The following is a 23,476-nucleotide window of genomic DNA, read 5'->3' as shown; positions in this document are numbered from 1 at the left end:
AAGTGAAATCTAGTAGAAAGAATAAACATCAGAACCTGAAGTCAAGGACTTCAGTAACTGGAGTTTTAAGACAAACACTGTGAAATAAGTATGTTTAATATGTATAAATAAAAGATGGAGCTGAAAATATGTATAAAGACCAAGAGACTAAAAATACTAAGAAAATTTTAAAAGAACCAAATAAAATGTTCAGAAATAGGAAAATTAAAGAATGGAAATTTAAAAGTTTGATAAATAGGAGTTCCCGTTGTGGCTCAGTGGTTAATGAATCTGACTAGGAACGATGGGGTTGCGGGTTTGATCCCTGGCCTTGCTCAGTAGGTTAAGGATCCGGCGTTGCCGTGCACTGTGGTGTAGGTTGCAGATGTGGCTCGGATCCTGCGTTGCTGTGGCTCTGGTGTAGGCTGGTGGCTACAGCTCTGATTCGACCCCTAGCCTGGGAACCTCCATATGCCATGGGTGCAGCCCTAGAAAAGTCAAAAAAAAAAAAAAAGTTTGATAAATAGGTTTAATTGCAGAGTGGTCATTGTGGAAGAGAAGTTTAATAAACTAGAAAACAAAAGAATAAATAAAGTATAAAAAGAGAATACCTGAAAGACAAGTTAAGATGTATAAATGATAGAAGAAAATATAGCACAGGTATAATCAGAATTCTTGACAGTAACAGAGACGGATTAGGGGCAGTCACTATTCAGAAGCCATATTTGAAGAGAGGAAAGCTGAGAATTTTCCAAAACTGATTACAGGTACCAACCCATAAATTCTAGAAGCTCAGTATACACCCAAATAGGATAAATAAAAGGAAATCTATCTAATTCCATAAAATAAAGCCATAGAATCTCAGAAGCAAAGAAAGTCTTAAAAAGCAGTACATTTGTCCAAAAGATAACATATGAATGGCTATTAAGTATAAGAAAAGATGCTTATTAGCATCTTAGCTATTAGTGAAATCAAAACCATGATGATTTTCTTTTCTGTGGAAAGTCTGGTCACTTATGATGAAACATGATAATGTGAGAAAAAAAGAATATATACAAGTATGTATGACTGGGTCACCATGCTGTACAGTAGAAAGTTGACAGAACACTGTAAACAACTATAATGGAAAAAAATAAAAATCATTATATACATATAAAAAAAAACATGATGAGATACCACTTCATACTAACTGGCATGGCTATAAGTAAAAAGACAGATAATAACAAGTGTTGGTGAAAGCATGAAGAAATTTGAACTGTCATACGTTGCTAGTGAGGATATAAAATGGTGTAGGCACTTTGGAAAACAATTTAGAAGTTTTTCAAAATGCTAAACATATAGTTAACATGTGGCTTAGCAATTGTCTACCTATGTTTATCCTGAAGAGAAATAAAATCATATGTCCCCACAGACTGGCACATGAATGTGTTAGCAGCATTATTCATTATAGCCCAAACGGGGAAACAGCCTAAGTGTCCATCAGCTGGTAAATGGATAGAAACAATCTGGCACCTTCATACAGTGAAACATTATTCAGCCATAAAAGCAGTGAAGTAGTGATATATGCTACAACATGGATGAAGCTTGTATCATTGTGTTATGTCACAGAAGCCAGTCACAAAGTACACATGTTGTAAGAGTCCATTTACATGAAATTTCTGGAAAAGGTGAATCCATAGAGACTGCCTAGGACTGGGAGTGGAGGGTAACAAATGGAGAATGACTCCTAATGGTTATAAACTTTCATATTGAGATGATGAAAATGTTCTAAAATTTGATCATGATGATGGTTGCACAATTTTTTTAATATGTTAAAAATCATCACCTGTATGCTTTAAGTAAGTAAATTGTATGACATGTAAATTACATTTCAGTAATGCTGTTTAAAAAGGCAACTAAGTGGAAAAAATTTCCATTATCTTCAAAAGAATGAATTTGGAGTGAGAGTTTGACTTCTTAATAGCTTCTGTTAGGCAGAAGGTAGAATGATATGCTCAATGTACTGAGAGAAAATATCTCTTAACCTCACCTCAAGTATTACTTTTATTTTATTTTTTTGTCCTTTTGCCTTTTCTTTGGCTGCACCCATGGTATATGGAGGTTCCCAGGCTAGGAGTCGAATCAGAGCTGTAGCTGCTGGCCTATGCCAGGGCCACAGCAGCGCGGGATCCGAGCAGCATCTGTGACCTACACCAGAGCTCACGGCAACACCGGATCCTTAACCCACTGAGCAAGGCCAGGGATCGAACCTGCAACCTCATGGTTCCTAGTCGGATTCGTTAACCACTGAGCCACAATGGGAACTCCATAGGATGTTATTTTTAATAGTCAGCAATAATATTCATAAAAAAGAATAAAGTTGAGATTTTTTAGACAAAAATTTACCATTAACAGAATTCCACTAAAGGAAATTTTTAACTAATGCATTTCAGGCAAAAAGGATTCTTAAATGAATACCTGAGATTCAAGAACGGATAATGAATAAAGATAGTGACAAATGTGGAGGTAAATATAAGCCAACAAAGACTGTGAAAAAATAATGATGAGGGACAAAGCAGAAAGGAGCTAAAATGTATGATGACAGTAATGTGAATGTCGAGAGCATAGTGACTGGACTTAAAAATGTCTCAAGGTCCTCATATTATTCAGAAGGAAGATAAAGATACAGATTTATTTTAGACTTAGATAATTGTAAGCCTGTTATAATTTCTCAGGTACATTTATTTTTAAATGTTAGAAGTAAATACATAAAATAAATATAAAAGTATAGCTTTTAAAAGAGGCAAAAAATAGAATGATAAAAACATCATTTAAAACAAGGTAAGAAAGATAAGAGAAAAAATAGAAATGGTATCAGATATAGAAAGCACAAGGTAGGGTGGTTGAAACAAAATCACATGTATCCGTGATAATAATAAATGCTCCATTTAATTTCATGAGACAGGGTACAAGAATCTGTGTATATAATATTTATAAGAAACTTCTACAATTTCAGGTTAAAGATATGTTGAAAATGAAAAAAGGCACATTAACCAAACACCAACCATAAGAAAGCTATTGTAGACTTTGAGGCAAAGAAACTATTTGAGAGCTAACAAACTGGCAAAGCTTCAAGGAGAAATTGATTATTTCACCATTATAGGGGATGGTTTTAACCCACCCTCAAGTAATCAACAGATGAATAAGATTAAAAGCTCAGGATACAGAAGAGTTAAACTACTCAGTTAAAAGTGTTATCAAATGTCATGCACATATGCAGAATATCACACCCCAAAATTTTTGGATACATATTCTTTTCAAGCATGAATACAAAATACATTTATGATAACTGACCACATACCATGCTTAAAGCAAGATACACCAAATTTCAAATGATTAATATCGAACACTATGTTCTCTATTCACAAAGCAAGTAAAAAAAAAATAATAATCACAGAGATAATTAGAAAACATCTATGTATGTGGAGATTAAGAAACATACTTCTAGATTATGCGTGGGTTACAGAATAAATAATGGAGACTGGAAAATATTCAGGACTGAACAATAATGTCAGTATTATATATCAAACTTGGGAGATTGATAAAATGATACTGACAGGAAAATTTATGGTCTTAAGGTTTATACATGGAAAGAAAAAAGGATGAAAATTAGTGAGATAAGTATCCCAACTTAAAAAAAATTAGGGAGGGAAAAACAGAAAAAAAAAAAAAACAGAATAAATCCAAAGAAAGTAATAAGCAGAAAATAATTTAAAAGTGAGAGCAGAAATTAATGAAATAGAAAATAAAAATGTTGGATGATCAACAAAGCCAAATTTGGCTATTTGAAGAGATTTTTTAAGGGGACATACTTCTGCTGAGTTTCATCAAGAAAAAGAGAGTAAAAATAAAGAATATTAGGAATGAAAAAAAATGTAATCATAGATTCCATAGATAGCAAAAGATAAATGGGTTTTATGAAAACTTTCTGCTAATAAAGTGAAAATTTAAATAAAATTAAAAAATTTTTAAAGGGAAAAAAATCTTACCAAAACTGATTCACGTAATTAAAAGTACAAATATTCCTATAATCATTAAAAATGAATGAAGCAAGTAATGGTCTTTGGAAAAAGATGGTTTTGCTGGTGATTTCTAATGTTCATTAATGGAAAAAAAATTTCCGATTTTATAAAAAACCATTTCAGAGCACATTAAAAGAAGGAATACTACCTACTTTATTTGGAAGGCTAAATTAATACTGAAACCTGAAAAGGATAACAAAAAAAGAGGAAAATTACAAATCAATCTTACCCATAAGCATAGATGAAAGAATCTGGCAACATATTAGCAAGTGAATCCACTAGCATATGAAAAATATAAATGCATCATGATGAAGTGGAATTTTTCATAGTAATGCAGGGAGAGATTAATATTTTAAAAATCCCATTAACGTAATTTATTATAACGTATTAAAGGTGAAAATGTGATAAGTCTTGAGATGAATAAAAATGTTTGATAATGTTAAACATTCCTTAATGATTAAAAAAAACAACTCTTGGCAAAGTAGTAATAAAAGGGAACCTTCTAAAACTTAGGAGTACCTATAAAAAACTAAAGTAAATATCAAACTTAATGAAGAAACATTGAAATTCTTCCCTTTAAGACCAGGAAGAAGACAAGCCACAATTTCCACCAGGCCTGTCTTTCTGAATGGTCTGAACTTATGACTGTTAAGGGCTTTTTTATAGCCTGGTGGTGGCAGGGTGGTTGGACTTCTGTCTCGGTGGCTGGCTTCCAGCAAGAGGAAGCTGAAACTGCCAGTCTTCCTATAGACTAGGGCCAAAACAGGCATCCTGACCCTTGTGCTGCATGTAGCTTATTGAAGCAAATCATAGTCCAGCCCAGGTGCAAGAGGAGAGTGAATAGACACCTTCTTTAGTTGTGAGGTGTCTATTCAGTTTTGGAGGTCATCTCCAACAACTCATACCAGCCTGGCAAAAATGTAAAAGGCCAGTGACATAAGATACTGACAAAGACATGGAGTTATTGGCACACTTATACACTGCTTGTGACCATGAGATTTAGTATAACTGCTATGGAAAACACTTTGGTGTTATCTAATGAAATTGAATATATGTATACTATGTGGTCTAACAATTTAACTTCTATATTATTTTTGCTGTGTACAAAGTGATGTTCAAAACAGCATTTTTTATAATAGCAAAAAAATTTAAAAATCCTGGAAACCAACCCAGATGTCTATTAACAGAATAGACAAATAAATTGTGATGAAGTCTTACAGTGAAATACTGTGCTTCAATGAAAATGAACAAATTGGATGTGTAATAACATGATTTATTCTCTAGGACATAAGATTGAGTAGAAGAAAGAAAAGTGCTACAAAAAACAAACAGTGCAAATAAAGTTAATAACTATGCAAAACTGAATAGTGTATTAGTTATAGATGCAAAAAAATATGGTAAGCCTAAAAGATAAATAAGAAAATGATGACCACAAAATTTAGGGTGGTAATTATTTCCAAAGTGGGAGAGAAGGAGATAGAAATGGGCAAGGATATTAGTAATTCTAATGATCTTTTTGGTGAATTGAATGATGGATGTTTCTTGTATTAGTTTTCCTTGTACTATTTTATATGTATTTTATGTTCTTTTGTATCTTTTTAGTATTTAATGTAAGCAAAAAAAAAAATCTGTCAATGCTTGCTTTTTTGGGGGTGAGGATTCTCTTTTGTTGAATGATGCCCTTGTGATTTTTTTTTTTTTTTTTTTTTTGTCTTTTTGCCTTTTCTATGACTGCTCCCGCGGCACATGGAGGTTCCCAGGTTAGGGGTCTAATCAGAGCTGTAGCCGCCAGCCTACACCGGAGCCACAGCAACTTGGGATCCAAGCCGCATCTGCGACCTATACCACAGGTCACGGCAACGCCAGATCCTTAACCCACTGAGCAAGGCCAGGGGTCGAACCTGCAACCTCATGGTTTCTAGTCAGATTCGTTAACCACTGTGCCACAACAGGAACTCCCGAATGATGCCCTTGAATAATGATTTCCATTGTAGAGCAACAAAGAAGGTCCAGATTCTGTATTTGGTAATTGCCTTTGTCAGCTCCCTGTTGACTCTTCTGAGTATCAAGGTGAATAGATTTGGTGGTTTCTTGAATGACTTGCAGATTTGGCCAGGAAAGCTTCATTCCATTATAAACCTTCATTCTTGGTAGAGTGGGAGGTGGAAGGCAATCTGCTGACCTTACTGTTCTTGTTTTCTATTCTCAGCCACCTTTATAGAACCTCCTCAAACCCCTAAGACCAAGCAACTCCCAAGGCCATGTTTTTAAGCAAACTCATGGTCTGCTTTGTTAGATTAATGATTACTGACTGTTGAAAATTAAGAGAAATCAGTAGTCCTCAAATGTAGAATAGGAGCTGCAGCTTCTAATTTCTTATAATTTTGTTGTTTCACAGATTGATCAGCTGAAACAGGAACTTTCAAAAAAGGAGTCAGAACTTCTTGCCTTACAAACAAAGCTTGAAACCCTTAGCAATCAGAATTCAGATTGCAAGCAACACATTGAAGTGCTTAAAGAGTCACTTACTGCCAAAGAACAGAGGGCTGCCATCCTTCAGACTGAGGTAAGGCATTGTTTCAGGATTCCAGGCAGCAGACATTGAGTTCATAGAGATATCCTACCTGAGCAGCTTTCAATAGAAGATCCTTTATGCAGACCCTTGGGGCCGATGTATCTTGGATATCAGATATTTTGGGGATTTTGGAAAGGTAAGACCCATTGCATGAACCATAGATTATATCACACTCCCAGTGGGGTTGCAGCAACGTCTCATAAGCAAACATGAGGATATTTCTGCAGAAAAAAATTTTCTTACGCTAAAGTAGAATAAAGACTGTGTAAGTAGTCTTCTGTGGGTTCATGTTAGGTTGTGCCACCAAAGGCACCAAAAAGAAGTTTTGCTTCACACTTGGATTTTTTTTTTTTCCATTTTTCAAAGCTTTTTTTTTTTTTTTTTTTAATTTGGGAACCATAGATAAACGATTGGCTTTGGAATGGTTTCATTTTATCAAAGATCATAAAAATGTCAGAATGTTGTCTTTCTTTACTGTTTATCTGTGTAGGTTACCCTTCTGGCACGACTGAGTTTTTTACTTCCTAAGGAGTATCCTCAGTTCTCAAGATTCTTTTACCCACTGAAAAAAAATTGATATTGTGTTAGTTTCTTAAATGTGGGCTTATTATTTCTTATTCATACTTAGAAAAGAACCAAATATATTTACTACCCTCTTTTCTTCTTCTCATTGGATTATATCTTTGAGTCTGCTAATAAATGTAAAACACAAGCTAATTATTATGAAAATAAAACAACTGCCAGAAAATAAATTACTGCATGTGGCCAGCAATAAAGAATTCAGTGAAGTTTCCCTGATTTTTGTGTTGAGATGGAGTGCTATGTGGATTACTATAGGATAAACCAATCTAATCAAGTTGTATGTACTCTCTTGTGCTCTTAGAGCCGTGTCTTTGCATGTATGTATTTTGGGGTCTGTGGTTTGGGTTTTCTGTAGGAGTTAATGGGGCCATGAAGTTCTGTGCCTTCATTTAAGGTGCAAGACAGTGCCCAGAGGAGAAAGGAAATAGGTTCCAGGTTGGATCGGTCTTGGCATGGACCTGTTAGGTTTATGCACTTGATTGGCCATTAAGCAGTTAATTAATTGCTTCAAACCAAAACTGTCATTTTGGCCTCAGTGATGTAGAAATTTCACATTTAAGGAATACCATTTTCAGTTATATATAGTTCCATTGTGAATATAGAAGCATGGATATTTTATTTTTTAAGGTATAAATGTAGACTATGCCATAAATTTGGGAGCAGCTTGTATTTCTTTTGAGGAGGCAGCGGTGAATAATATCTAAAACTTTGCTGTTTAGTACTGTAGCCACTAGTCACATGTGGCTATTCAAATTTAGATTAATTAAAATTCAGTAAACTTTAAAATGTATTTTTTGAGTCACACTAGCTACATTTCATGTAAAAATATTTACTTTCTGGCCCTTTACAGAAAAGTTTGCCACCCATGGCATTGTGATTTCTTGGGAAGAGGGTTGAGTGGGAATTGGGATTCCTGGCTTGTCCTCTAACAGCTTATTCTGAATGGGGCCAGATTTGCTGACCTCCACCCCCACCCCAGAGCACATGTTTTTCTTCAAAGTGGTCATCACACAGCAGTAGATTGTACTCATAGTAGTCTTAAGTTGGCAATAATGCCTGTTTTACTAATAAAATTACTGTAATTGTATTGCTGTATATTGGGTAAAAGGAAGCCTTCTTCTCACTGCCTTGCAATGATGAGTGCTGTATTCCCCAGCTTCTTCCTCTTTTCTTATTCTTTCTCTGTATTTTACCTCCCTCAAATTAATGTGGTCCAAGTTAGACCTATCCATATTTCATGAAGAAGACAGTGGTGACATTATATGGATAGCTTCCATTCCACATTCAATAATTAAAATGACCCAATAAGGAGATGGTGCTTTGAAGTAGAAAACATTATTCTCCATGTGCAGAGAAAGTGAGATGATTTTCTGATTTTCTGCTTTGAAGTTGGGAATGTGAGATTAGTGATTTTATCAGCTGGAAATAGCCAAGGAATTTTCTTTTGCCTTTTTTCTTTTAAAATCTTTGTAAATGGAAATGGAGAGAGTTATCTAATGCTATCTTGTGGAGGAAGCAATTTTGGTTGAAATCAGCTCTAATTGTTATATCATAGGCAAAAGATTTTTGGCAAGGTTAAAAACACATTAAACTGATTTTCTTGCTTCTTGGAGAAACAGGGAAGTGTCCTTACGTAATGTGCAGTGGTTTAGTGGGTGAGTTTCAGTAGGTGAGATGTGTTTTTCATTGTGCCTACAGCAAAAGAACTGAGTTTACATTCATGTGAAAGATAATGGTGCTCATCCTTGGAAGAGGTTACATAGCTCCTTCCATTTAGATTCCTGAGTCATTATTGAATGCTCCCGCCAAAATAGAAGAGTTCTCTCTCTAGAATAGGAAGAGCCCTCCTGATTTCCCTGGAAAATCTGTGCCATCAACTTCAGCTGTCTTTGGGTACTCTTTTAGAATGTGGTGAAAATGACAGATGTCACTGGCTCAGTGGTTCATCCCTACATGGAATGCTTTTTGCCATGAGGGAATTTGCATTTGCAAGGTGATAGGTTGAAGGGTGGGATGAGGGAGGAGGCATGTTGTCTGGGTTTGAGGCTATGTGGCTTGGCTGCTTGGTAGGTTTGTCTTAACCTGTATAGTTGCCCAGATGCTCCTTGACATGTGTGCAATAAATCATTGGAATAATAATTACATACCCACAAATACACACAGACACCACCATAGCTCTTAACATAACATTTTATTTTTTAAAATAGCTTCAAAGGACACAGGGCAAGTATCTTATTTTGGTACTTTCCTTGATGTTTCCTACATACCAATTTACCTTTATCCACCAACACATTAATTTCATAGCAGTAGAGATAATAATAAATTGACTTCAGCACCTTGATTTTTATGTTCTTGTTCAATGAACAATTACCAACATATCCAGAAATTAGAAAGGGCTAGATATTATTTTATGATCTTAAGTAAAATTTTAATTGGAGTTCACCTTTCTTTGATTATTTAAAAGCAGATAAGGAAGAAAAGAAGATAGAACTAAAAGTTTAGTTTCTTTGAGGAATAAAGTATGAAAGTTGTATGAGCCATTTGTTTTTTTATAATTTAAGGCAAATATTGCTAAGGTGATTGTTCTGATAATGTTAAGATTTTATGTTTTGATTAAAACTGATCCTCTTTGAGCCCACATGCAAGCAATCTGGCTCTCCTTGAGAAAGGGAATGGTATTTATAGGTTTACAGATTATTTCAGGAATTACTGCATCCACTTAGAAATGCTTCAGTCAGCTATACTGATAGACCTTTCCCTCAACTTGTCTAAACAAGCAAGGTGTCATTTGATAATATTTTATTGCGCATCCATGATGTGCAAAATGCTGGACAAGGCTGGACCTATAATCTCAGAATTTATTAATTTAATTTTATTGCCCAAATGTCTACATAGTACAAAACATAGCTGCTGTATTTATTTCCAGGAACTATGGCTAAGTGTTGTCTATGCAGTAAGTTATTTTAAACTTGAATTACAATTTGTGAATTTGGTATAACTGACCTCTTTTTTTAAGATGAGGAAAAAGAGGTTCACAGAAGATATGTGTCTTATTCAAGGTCACAGAACAGTTGAGTGGCAAGGGCCTGAGTTCCCAATTTTTAGAACTTTTTTTTTTCTTCTTTTTTTCTTTTTTGAGCCACACACACAGCATATGGAAGTTCCCAGACCAGGGGTCGAATCAGAGCTGCAGTGCCTGGCCTATGCCACAGCCATAGCAACCCAGAATCTTAGCCACGTCTGAGACTTACATACCATAGCTCATAGCAATGCCGGATCCTTAACCTACTGAGTGAGGCCAGGGATTGAACCTGCATCCTCATGGATGCTAGTTGGGTTCATTACTGCTCTGAGCCTCAACAGGAACTCCACAAGTTCTAAACTCTTAAAAAGAAATCTGGCACTTTCTGTAAGAGTCACAGTGGCTTGAGAGCTTCCTTTGTGTCAAGGAGCTGACAGTCATTATTTCATTTAATCCTCATGGCAAAGGTTATGGCAAGTTTTATATTTCTGTCTTAACAAGTTAGTTCACTGGAGTTTCAAGAATGCTTACTAAGTGCAACCCTGCACTGGCTATGAAAAGGGATAAGAATGAATTACTAGGACATAAATCTGTACAGGAACATTATGGCACTTGTGGCCATACTAATGAGGGATACCACCCAAACTTTAGGGAGGGTACCATTTTTCATGAAGTCAAGAATTGTAATACATTAAGAAGAGTTTATTAGATAATACTTAGTTATATTTATTTATATACATACATATGTATATACATATATTAATAAGTGCATGTACTTTTTGTATAAAAAAGTGAAAAAGGACAATGTCTCATTGTGTTAGAGACCAAGGTGATCTTTAAATGGTCTATGATATACATGATATACATTTTTAACGTAAAGATTAAGTGCATTTTAACAGAAATGGTGATGATCATTTCCTCAGGGAGGTGTGCAAAGTGCTGGTGGAGGAAGAGATGTTTTCTGAGCCCATGGCAGCATTTTCTGTTTCTCTGAGTCATGGATGATTCAGTATGATAATACCACCAGATAGCGGTCTTGGGCTGTCAGTTTTCAAGATGAATCATAAAACCAAGACTTTGACAATGAAAATGTTGTTACATGAAAAAAATAAGTTTTATAAGTCCCTGTTTCTTGGTTTATTCACATTGAGATAAGTCTTCTGCCCACGTCTTGATGATACTGGGACTCATGGCTATATAGGAGTTGGAGGTACTCTGTGGTCTCCAGGGGCTGTGAGACTAGATGCATTCACAAAGGGCTTTGCAAACCATTCAGATACTTAAGTAGTGATTCTTTCTTCTTTACTCACACATTTTGAGGGAAGAAGTTTTTTTTTTTTTTTTTTCTCTTTTTTTTTTTTTTTTTTTTTTATTATTATTTTCCCACTGTACAGCAAGGGAAGAAGTTTTTTAAATGATTGGAAATAATAGTTGCCACAGTATGTAAGGTGGGACTTAACAAAAAGTGCTCTTTTACTTTTAAGCAATAATTTCAGTTTTTCTTTTTACCTCTTGCCATGGTTGACTGGCAAGCAGTAATGTCCTTATAATCGCTTTAGTCTAACCATCTAAGGAGAATATTTAAAGTGTCCTTTTTTAAGATAGATTTTTATTTAAGACCCTTCATAATCATTTAAAATGAGGCATTTAAAAATGAGTTGTTTTTTTTTTTTTCAAAAAGTTAGTAGCATATGACAAAACCAACTTTTAAAACTCTCAAAATATCCCAGTGTCAAATCAAAGTGCACTGTGTATCACTTTTAAGACTTGCAAGGAACATCATTAAAATTAATAAATTAAGGGGCTTGGTGAAAAAATAAAACAAAACAAAATCCTGGTGTCACTTGTATTTTTCCATTCTAATCCCATCGTTGGCTTCACATTTTAAAATGTTTTTATTTGACCAGGAAAGGCATCATTTGAAATTTTTATTGATAACACTCTTAACTGCAAGAAAAAGACATAAACCTGCAAAGCTATAACTATCATGGTGGCCACAATTGGGAGGTCTGCAAAATGGTTTATTACCAGTAGAAAAAAAATTCCTGGGAACCACAGTCGTTATAGGGGTCACCACCTCTGCTATGTACATTTTATTTTTTTCCTTTTCATTTTGAGGGTATATATGATGGTAGTGCCAAACTACACACTTTTCCCTTCCCTAATGTCTGTGTGCTCTGTTTTGATTCTCTCTTTATTAATGATGTAAAAACTTTAGGGTCATATATAAATGAGCTGGGGTCAGGCTTTGTGGGCCCCAGAATGCTGAAAATGTCCTGGTATCTAGCTCATGAAGACATTGTTTAAAAGGGCCAGGTTTTATTTCCTGAGATTTTTAACTGTTTTATAGATTTTAGGTATTGGGGTGAACTTTGCAAGGTGGCCTCATACTCTTGGTTTCTTGAGGCAAAACAAGAAAGACTCATGGTAGAGAATTAAAATGTATTATGGTTGTTGGCTACCATTCCATGGCAATTTTTTGGCCTATTTATGTGTGGTACAGGTAGCTACAGACATTATTTAATCCATAGGTCAAGAGTCTAGTGCTTTTGTTGGAATTATTGTTCAGGCTTTCAGTGATGCCGGATTTAACCCTGCTAGTATAAAATTGCTTTTGACTTCATAAACACAGGTGTTCAGTTTTAATCTTAATGAACTGTGAAATAGGTAGATGTCTAAAAGGAAATTCTATAAATTGTGAACAAGGCTCTGTCAGCACACTAAATGGATTAGGAAAATTCATTGTCATGTAACTGAACACCAGTGTGATACATGGACATGAATTAGCCCTGAAAAGCCAATAAAATCGGGGGTGGGGGGGCATGGAGCCTAGGAGATGTTGATTGTGTGGGTTCTCCCTACCACAAATGAATGCTGGTGCAGAGGAGTCACTCAGAAATCAGAGTGGCTATTCAGAGGACGGCCAAGAAGGAACACATATGAGCAGACAACACAGAATTTATAGAGTAAAACCACAAACACCTTATTTTCCATTGTACTAAAATAATGATATTTTACAGTACTCATTTTATATGTAATTCTGCTTTCAATTTTATATTGTTACTATAGCTCAAATCTCATTATGTGTGTTCCAACAAAAATCCCTTTTTAATCAAAAACTTTCCAATTCTTAACCCATTGTCAATTTATTTTGAGCAACTTATTTTTCTGGTGAAACAAAGGAATTTGGCCTTTCTTTTTGAGCTCACTGGGATGTTATTTGACCTGGGTGGCTAAACAAGTAATTAAGATAACTGATTTATTTAAGTTGCTACGTTAAAGCCCTTCATAATCTTCATCCACTGTCTTGGGGGTGTAGAGATGCAGAGTCAGAGCCCATTATATTCTTTGAAAGAAAAGAAGTAGATCATTAGTACCTTTGTTTGGTTATAATTCTGTTTGCTAAAGACTTTGTCTATACTATATTAAGCTGCAGCTGGAAGCTGATCATCTATGGGAAAGTACATGTCATAGTACATGCTACTTACTGGTGAATGGCTTGCAGGAAAAAGGATATATTCCTGTCTTGTCTGTGGGAACTGACTTGCCTCTTCAGAAAAGGAGATGACAGAATTTAGGAGGAGGGAAATCCAACAAAACTCTCACTGACCTCCAAGCTCACATTCTTTCTTTCTTTTTTTGTATGAGTTTTATGGAAAACAGAATTTATTAAGTACTTCCATTCATTTTTTTTCCTTTTGGAGGGCACCGTTTGGAAATAACCAGTGTATATTGTGATTATGTTCTCCCTGACACTGGTTCCACATTTGTAACACTTGCCTCCATTCTTTTGGAAAAAGGCTAACATTTGCTGTGGTTGGATTTCTTTATGTATATATTTACATATCAAACCATAATGTAAAGAGTGAAGTTAAATTGCAGGGCTTCTGCAAGATTCTTTTACCCATTTTCATATGAACTTTATTCTTTTTAAATTAAATACAGATATTTATTCCATACATACATGTACTTCCCCCACTCTTTTTTTATTATTAAAAAAAAAGAGAGAGAAAATACAACTTGAAGTAATAAGTTGTGTAGATGAGGATCATTTTAACTCTAGAAGTTTGTTTTTGTGGCCAAAGTTTCTTTCTTGCAGTGTATGAAATTTATTTTCTTGCATTTACTTTTTTATTTTACTTGAAAAATTTCAGTGTAAGTGATTTCTTAAGTCCTTGTTACTGTAACAGAATGATGTTTGTCCTCTAAAATTCTACTTGGCAGTTGTTAGTTTGAAACTGAAGAGATTGTAAGTTCTGTCATTAAGATCTGGTCAAATGTGAAGGAAAAGAAAAGATCCAGCCCCTCTTTTACTGAGTGTGACCCCTTAGTCTAGTGCCAGCAAAGCTGAGCATCAGAATGTCCCCTTTCATCTCCATAGCAATGACCACCTTTGACAGCTCTTCTGAGGGCAGTTGAGGAAAAAGGAAAATGTATATCTAGGAGAGCTGCTTGGTACTGTCAGCAATCTAGACCCAAGTATTTGTCAATGCTTTAACCTCACTCCCATCCAAAATCAAAAAGTACATTTGTGGAAAAAAAGCACATGAGTTTTAAAGAATTAATTGGGAAAAACATAATCATATTTGCTCTCTGCCATGTGTGTGTGTGTGTTAGAGGAGACAGAGCACTAAGAAATGGAAGCTAGGTATACAGCATAATTTTAGTATCTTCATGTGGTTAAATACACCTACTAAATAAAGTACCTACTCTCAGTTAAGCATAGTGCTAGGAATACAGAAATCAATAAGAGGTAAAAGTTACCGACATTACTACTCATAATATGGTTATGGAAAAAATGTTTAAGAATTGTTTGTAGTTTTTTAGTACTTGAGTATCCACTAAGATTGACTCATGGAAAATTCAATCTAGTGGACTGTTGGTTGCCTATCAGAGCAACTCCATAAAGACTTTGGGTGTATAACAGGGTCTCTGAGGAAGCCCATGAAAGCCACTAACCAGAAGGAGAACCTGTTTCAATGCTTGGAGCCCTTTTCATTTACAGATCTTTAAATTTTCAAGTGTCGCATTCTCAGATAAAGTCTCTAATATAGGTTGTGTAGGACACAAAAATATGATCTTATTCATCAGGGATATGGTGGCCTACTTGGGGTTTTCCTTACTGTGCTTCATTGTACTTGAGTATTTATTTTAACCCTTTAGTAGCCTCATATTTATGTAGAAGGAAATCTTTATAACAATATAAATTTCTTCAAGAAAAAGGATCTTTTGGTTTCTTCAGTGGACTATATGAATTTTGAGAGCAGTGCCTGGCACAATATAGGAACTCCAAAAATATTTGTTGAATCTATCATTGATCTTCAGTATCATTGGAGTATAGAATTAGATAAAATATTGCATCATGGTAGCAATGGAAGTATCTAGTCTAAGGTGATGCTTTAACATTACTATTAGGAGAAAACATGGATTAACTCTTCTATAACTTAGTTATGGGGAAAACTTTCCTAACTATGAATCAAGATCTAGTAGCAATAACGTATAAGATTGTTAAGCTTAATGACATAAAATAAAGAATTTATTAAAATAAAATGAAGAAAAAAATTACCATAGGCAGAGTAAAAGACAAATAACATGCAAGTATGTATCCAAGTTGTTATGTTGCAAAAAAGAGGGTTTATATCTCTAATAAAGTTTTTAAAAACAACTTGGAGGAACAACAACCTATAGAACCAAAGGGCCAACAACCCTATCGAATGATAGGCATGATAATACACAGAAAAATAAATGTAAGTGGTGCTTAATTTAGGATGCTCAAACCAGACACATGGTAGAGAAAAGCATATTAAAAACTACATTGAAAAATAAATTTTCGTGTTTTAGGTTGGCAAAAATCTGAAGATTTGGAAGGTACACTTTTTTTTTGTCTTTTCTAGTGCTGCACCCGTGGCATATGGAGTTTCCCATGCTAGGGGTCTAATCGGAGCTGTAGCTGCCGACCTACACCACAGCCACAGCAACGCAGGATCCAAGCTGCGTCTGTGACCTACACCACAGCTCACAGCAACACCCAATCCTTAAGCGAGGCCAGGGATCGAACCCGCAACCCCACGGTTCTTAGTCGGGTTCGTTAACCCCTGAGCCACGACTGGAATTCCTGGAAGGTACACTCTTTATTGGTAGTGAAAACTAGACTTACAGTAACATTACTGCTAGGAATGCAGAATGGTATATCCCCTCTCACAGAGGGATTTGGCAATATCTAGCAAATTATGCAAGTTCAACTTTGACTCAGCAATCCCAATTCTAGGAATAGATTCTAGGAATATATCCCAAAGGTACACTGGCATAAATATAAAATATCCAAGATTGTTCATTACAACACTGTCTGTAATAATAAAAGACTGGAAACAACCAAGACGCCTGCAAGGATGGGACCTAAATAAAAAATTACTTGATCCACAAATGGATTACTGTGTAGCTGTGCAAAAGATGAAGAATATATACTGATATTGAGTGACTGCTAGGTTATATGATTAAGGGGAAAAAAAGGTGGTGAAAAGTATGTAGGGTGTGCTACTGTTTACCCGAGAGATTCAGGGAATGCAAATATATGTGTATGAATATACGTATTTACTTGTATTGTAAATAAATTGATTGAAAACCATAATATTAAAGTTTGGGAGTTCCTGTCATGGCTCAATGGTTAATGAATCCGACTAGGAACCATGAGGTTTTGGGTTTGATCCCTGGCCTTGCTCAGTGGGTTAAGGATCTGGCGTTGCCATGAGCTGTGGTATAGGTCGCAGACGTGGCACAGATCCCTCGTTGCTGTGGCTCTGGTGTAGGCCGGTGGCTACAGCTCCGATTCAACCCCTAGCCTGGGAAACTCCATATGCCATGGGAGTGGCCCAAGAAATGGTAAAAAGACAAAAACAAAACCAAAAACCAAACAAACAAAAACAAAAAAAAGATTAAAAAAAAAGGTTTTTTTGTTTTTTTGTTTTTTTTTTTTGGTAATAGAATGGGTTAACATGGAGAGAACCTAGACTTCTTTGAATATAATTTGTTTTGTATATTTCACTTTGGAACCACATAATTTACACAATAAAGCGGAATTAAATAAAAAAAAGACACTCTCTCAAAAGTTAAAGGAAAATATAACAAGTGAACCTATATGTGTGTCTGAGTGGTGTAATAAGCACACAAAGAATATCTATTCCATATGGCTGTAAAATATGGTATTTTGAGTGTGTATCTCTAGTAGAATATAGTCCAGGACAAAAAAGTATGCATAGAATCTTAAATTTTTTTTGGTGATTATATTATTGGTTGTAGTGTGAGCATTACTTATTCTAAGACAGGTCTGTGTGAAGAACAGGCTAAAACAAATGAGTGTTTTTACTGGTATCCATGAGAGCTTGGATTTTCAGAGCTTGGGAGAAAGAAGACACAGATGCAAGATTGAAGAAGTTAAGTAAAAATCCTCTAGTCCTTGAATGTATTTCATATTTTAAAATACATTTCTGTGTCTGTCTGTGTATCTGTCCATCTGTCTGTATATCTTTGTCTGTCTGTCTGTCTATCTATCTATCTATCTATCTACCTATCTATATCACATACTAGCTATGTCCCTCCAAAGTCCTAAAAACAAGGACCAATCTGGTAGTGATAACCACTGCTGGCATCAAATTTCCCACTAAAGGCCTTTGTGAAAATGCGCAAGTCTGTGACTGGGTAGGAAATGATGCCTAGAGCATTTTGTCATGCTCCAAAGTAGGGAACCTATCAAAGATTGATAGGACATGTCAGAAGAACTCAGGAGCAAATTTTTTAAAGAATGTGCCCATTGGACAAAGAATTTGAGCATCAGTAATATATAAAATATGCTTCATTCAATCCATGAATTCAGAATGAAAACTATTAAAAAATTTTTATTATAGATTATAAGGAGGTGAAAGACTTATGCTGAGAACTGTAAAACATTAATTAAGGATATTAAAGAAGATGTAAAGAAAGGGAAAGATATTCCATGCTCCTGGGTTGAAAAAATTAATACTGTAAAAATGGCCATAATACCCAAAGCACTCTATAGATTCAATGCAATCCCTATCAAATTACCCATGACATTTTTCACAGAACTAGAACAAACAATCAAAAAATTTATGTGGAACCAAAAAAGACCCAGAATTGCCAAGGCAATTCTGAGGAACAAAAACCAAGCAGGAGGCATAACTCTCCCAGACTTCAGGCAATATTACAAAGCCACAGTCATCAAGACAGTAGGTACTGCTACCAAAACAGACATACAGACCAGTGGAACAGAAATAAACCCAGACACCTGTGGTCAATTGATCTTTGACAAAGGAGGGAAGAATATAAAATGGGAAAAAGTCTTTTCAGCAGTATTTCTGGGAAACCTGGACAGCTGCATGCAAATCAATGAAACTAGGACACACCCACACACCATGCACAAAAATAAATTCAAAATGGCTTAAAGACTTAAAGGTTAAGACAAGACACCATCAAACTCCTGGAAGAGTACATAGGCAAAACATTCTCTGACATCAACCTTACAAATGCTTCCTCAGGTCAGTCTTCCAAAGCAATAGAAATAAGAGCAAAAATAAACCCAGGGGACCTCATCAAACTGAAAAGCTTTTGCACAGCAAAGGAAACCCAAAAGAAAACAAAAAGACAATTTACAGAATCGGAGGGAATAGTTTCAACTGATGCAACTGACAAGGGCTTCATCTCCAGAATATACAAACAACTTAAACAACTCAACAGCAAAAAAGCCAACAACCCAATTGAAAAATGTGCAAAGGACCTGAATAGACATCTCTCCAAGGAAGATGTACAGATGGCCAATGAGTACATGAAAAAATGCTCAACATCCCTGATTATTAGAGAAATGCATATCAAAACTACTATGAGATACCACCTCACACCAGTCAGAATGGCCATCGTTCATAAGGCCACAAATAGCAAATGCTGGAGGAGGTGTGGATGAAAGGGAACCCTCCTGCACTTTTGGTGGGAATGTAAACTGGTACAACCACTGTGGAAAACAGTATGGAGGTACCTTAGAAAACTATACATAGAACTACCATATGACCCAGCAATCCCACTCTTGTGCGTATATCCGAACAAAACTTTCCTTGAAAAAGACACATGCACCCTCATGTTCATTGCAACACTATTCACAATAGCCAAGACATGGAAACAACCCAAATGTCCATCGACAGATGATTGGATTAGGAAGGTGTGGTATATATGCACAATGGAATACTACTCAGCCACAAAAATGACATATTTCCACTTGCAACCACATGGATAGAACTAGAGACTCTCATCCTGAGTGAAGTCAGTCAGAAAGAGAAAGACAAATACCATATGATATGACTTATATCTTGAAATCTAGTATGTAGCGCAAATGAACCTTTCCACAGAAAAGAAAATCATGGACTTGGAGACTAGACCTGTGGTTGCTGAGGGGGAGGGAGAGGGAGTAGATAGGATTGGGAGCTTGGGATTAATAGATGCAGACACTTTCCTTTGGAATGGATTTACAATGAGATCCTGCTGTGTATCTCTGGGAACTATGTCTAGTCACTTATGATGGAGCCTGATAATGTGAGAAAAAAGAATGTATACATGTATATGTAACTGGGTCACCATGCTGTACAGTAGAAAATTGATAGAACACTGTAAACCAGATATAATGGAAAAAAATAAAAATCATTATATAAAAAACTTTTTATAGGTTATGGAGAGCCAACACTTTTATTTTTGAAACTGGTAAATAAAGGGAAAGAAATGAGCATTCTTCATAATTCCTTTATTTAGATTATACCTCAGGGTAGCAAAGAGTGGATGTAGAGATTATCTTTGTTGATGTACTCCAACTAATAAATGAAGAACGAATGCTGGACTATCACCATTTTGCAACCTCTAATGTATTAATGGATCTGGGGATTCAGCTTCAATAAATCCCACATCAAATATTACATGCTTCCTGAGAGTTCCCTGGTGGCCTAGTAGTTAAGGACTTGGCATTGCTCCTACTGTGGCTTGGGTCCATTCTGTGGCCTGGGAATTTCTGCATGCTGTGAGCATAGCACCCCCCTGCCCCAGAATTACATTTTTCCTGATAGAAGTATGCTCTATTGCCTGTGAAGTAGTATTTCAAAAAAATCAAACCCGAATCTTACTAGAAATACAAAGGACAGAGAAGAACTTGGCAAACAACTGCAAGGTATGTAGGGAGCAAACTCCCCGCCATGGGAAATTTGCAGGATAGATGGCTCTGTGTTTGTTTTTTTAAAAAACAGTAACAAAAGTTTTCAAGGAAGAAGAGAGAGGTGGAGAGGGAAACAATAGGTGAAAAAACTTGAGACATAAGAGCTAATTAAGGGTTTGAACCATGTTTAGATCCTGATTCAAATAAGCAAAATCATAAAATTATGAGCTAATCAGGCAGGGATATTTGCAAGTTGAACTGATGATTAGTAAGGACTCATTGGTAAATTTTTCTTAGATGTAATGATAGAATTTTTATTTTATTTTTTTATGTTTAATTTTTTTTTTTTTTTTGGTCTTTTTAGGGCTGTACCCACAGCATATGGAGGTTCCCAGGCTAGGTGTTGAATCTGAGCTGTAGCTGCCAGCCTGTGCCACAGCCACAGCAACGCAGGATCTGAGCCATGTCTGCAAACTACACCACAGCTCATGGCAATGCTGGATCCCTAACCCACTCAGCATGGTCAGGGATCCACCTGCGTCCTCATGGCTGATAGATTTGTTTCCACGGAGTCATGGTGGGAATTCCATGATAGAGTTTTTAAAAATACAGACTCTTTATTTTTTAAAGACACATACTAAAATATTTGCAAATGAAATGGTATTTGGGATTCGATTTAAAATAATCAGGGACCTGGGGAGGGAAAGATGTAGCATCATAGATGAAACAAGAGTAGCCATGTGTGGATACTTGTTGAAATGAGAAATGAGTACATGGAGATTCATTATATTTATTTGCTGTACTTTTATATGCTTGATATTTACATAAGACATTGAAAACAAAATAAAAATAAATGAGCTAGTGGCTTGCATAGGCTCTTTGAATTATTTCCAGTGACATGAAGATGTCACAAGATGTCCCCCATCTACATATCTCAGGACTTTATGTTCTCATTTATACAGATGCTGTTGTGGCTGAATTATTCTAAATGTCATGGTGACCCTGAAGATGATTTCAGACCTTTTATCAAATAAACTAAAGTATACTCTTCAGAGGGAAAAAGTTTTCTTTTAACTTTTTGTAGTTTTTCTAAGTTTTTGTATTTTTGAGAGGGTAATTTGGATATAAAAGACCTAGAAGAAAGCATTGGGAAATATGATAGGAAAGCCAGATCAGTTGGGCTTTTTTATATTGAACCTCTCAAATCTTTTTTTCAGTCTAGTCAGTCACTGTAAGACTTTGCAGCTGGCTGATGTCAGGGACCTGCTGATGACTCACTGCATTTAGGCAGAGTCAGTCCTCGATAACTTCCTTGGAAATGGCTTACGCTGCCAGGCCCAGACCATGGCCACATGATTTTTGCTTGACATCATTTATTTTACCCACATTGGTGGGTATCAGTCATCAGAGGATCTAATTTCTATTTTACTCTCGGAGTAGAAGTTTAGAAGACTTTCTTTTGCCTGCTTAGATTCTTTTATTAATCTTACAATCTGGCTGTTTTCTGATTAGTAAAACAGAAGTCTGACTCAAAGAATATTGAATGTTTATCTTACCTATTTTAGAAAGAGAAAGTATATAAAAGATGAAATATAGGTAGTAAAAATTTTGTTAATTTTTTTTTTTTGGAATCTTTTTGGATACTACAAAAGGAGAAGCACTTTCAATATGTACTTGTTAGAGTATACCAGTGTGTGTTTTGCAGATTGAGTTTATCTAAATCCCAGCCTAGAAGAATTAAGCCTATTTCCTTTAGTTTTTTTCTAGAAAGTGAATTTTAAAGTGATACCGCATGTCGGATGAAATACAGTAGAGCTAAGATCATTATCACGATGTCTTAATGTGGAGTTCTTCTTGTGGCTCAAAGGAAATGAACCTGACTAGTATCCATGAGGATGCAGGTTTGATCCCTGGCCTTGGTCAGTGGATTGGGGATCTGGCGTTGCTGTGAGCCTCTGGTGTAGGTCACAGAATCATCTAGGTTCTGGTGGTGGTGTGGCTGTGGTGTAGGCTGGCAGCCATAGCTCTGATTCAATACCTAGCCTGGGAACTTCCCTATGCCTTACCTGCAGCCCTTAAAAAAAAAAAAAAAAAGAAGAAAGAAAGAAAAAGATATCTTACTATACTGTAGAATGGGTTTGCATACACGAGAAACAAAGGGGATGCTTATTTATGGAAGATTAGAGAGAAAATTAAGACATGGGTAATTTGAAAATGTTTCTTTTCTCCAATTATAGAACTTACACAGTTAAGTTCCTGGCAAGCTCATTTTCACCTCTTTCCTTTTGGTCATATGTCTCATCTTCATTTCTCTGCATATCTTTGATGGAAGACACCTATTTGTATTCATAATTCCTAAATGACATGGCTTCCATCACTTTCTCTGCTCTCTTTTAGCAATATACTTAATATTGAGTTTCCAGGATTGTTCTCTAATTTGACTATAAGTTCGTTGAGGATGGAAGCATCTTATATTTTTTCTTCCTTCTGCAATGTCTAGTTGTACTCTGTTCCTTCTCTTTAGCTATTATGGATTTATCTCAAAGTGTCTTTATAAGTTTTAGGAATGTTTCAGAGCCGACAAAGATAGTGTACTGACTGACCATTGTGGGAAAGTAGATGCAACTTTGTATTTATTTTCATTTTTATAATATTTTGCTATTGTGCCAGTCTTTCAGAGAGAACTTATTACGCAAAGCCTTATCCTGGGCATTGTACTATCTACAGCCTGAAATGTGATATTTGTAATTCAAGTTAGGATCATTTCTGAAGCACACAGTTTGTTTTTGTTTTTTTTCCTTTTTACAACTGTGCCTGTGACACATGAAAGTTCCTAGACTAGACATTGAATCAGAGCTGCAACTGAGGCCTACACCACAGCCATAGCAACACTGGATCTGAATTGCATCTGGGACTTATGCCGTAGCTTGCAGCAGTGCTAGATCCTTGCCCCACTGAGAGAGGCCAGGAATCGAACCCACATCCTCATGGAGACTATGTTGGGTTCTTAATCCACTGAGTAGCAGTGGGAACTCTGAAAGCACACAGTTCTTGTT

General features: G+C 35.8%; 1 protein-coding gene across 50 annotated transcripts in view; it reads left to right on the top strand.

The window, feature by feature from the left end:
* The window catches only part of ERC2 (ELKS/RAB6-interacting/CAST family member 2), a 983,951-nt gene that overhangs the window by 350,253 nt on the left and 610,222 nt on the right, over window positions 1-23,476 (top strand). For all 50 annotated transcript variants that reach the window (XR_014823359.1, XR_002337959.2, XR_014823361.1 and 47 more), the window contains one exon: window positions 6,439-6,606. Coding sequence is in view for 17 of the 50 variants with exons in the window: in XM_021070729.2 (XP_020926388.1) it covers window positions 6,439-6,606 (168 nt within the window). In the remaining 33 variants the exon portion in view is untranslated. The remainder of the gene's footprint in view (window positions 1-6,438; window positions 6,607-23,476) is intronic.

This window comes from Sus scrofa, chromosome 13 (genome assembly GCF_054392235.1).
Source record: "Sus scrofa isolate SSC_HxYL_T2T_F1_AM1 chromosome 13, Sscrofa_HxYL_maternal_Yorkshire_Landrace_v2.0, whole genome shotgun sequence".
Classification (NCBI taxonomy): domain Eukaryota; kingdom Metazoa; phylum Chordata; class Mammalia; order Artiodactyla; family Suidae; genus Sus; species Sus scrofa.
The sequence above is the reverse complement of the archived record's forward strand: the minus strand, read 5'-3'. Positions and strand labels throughout refer to the sequence as shown.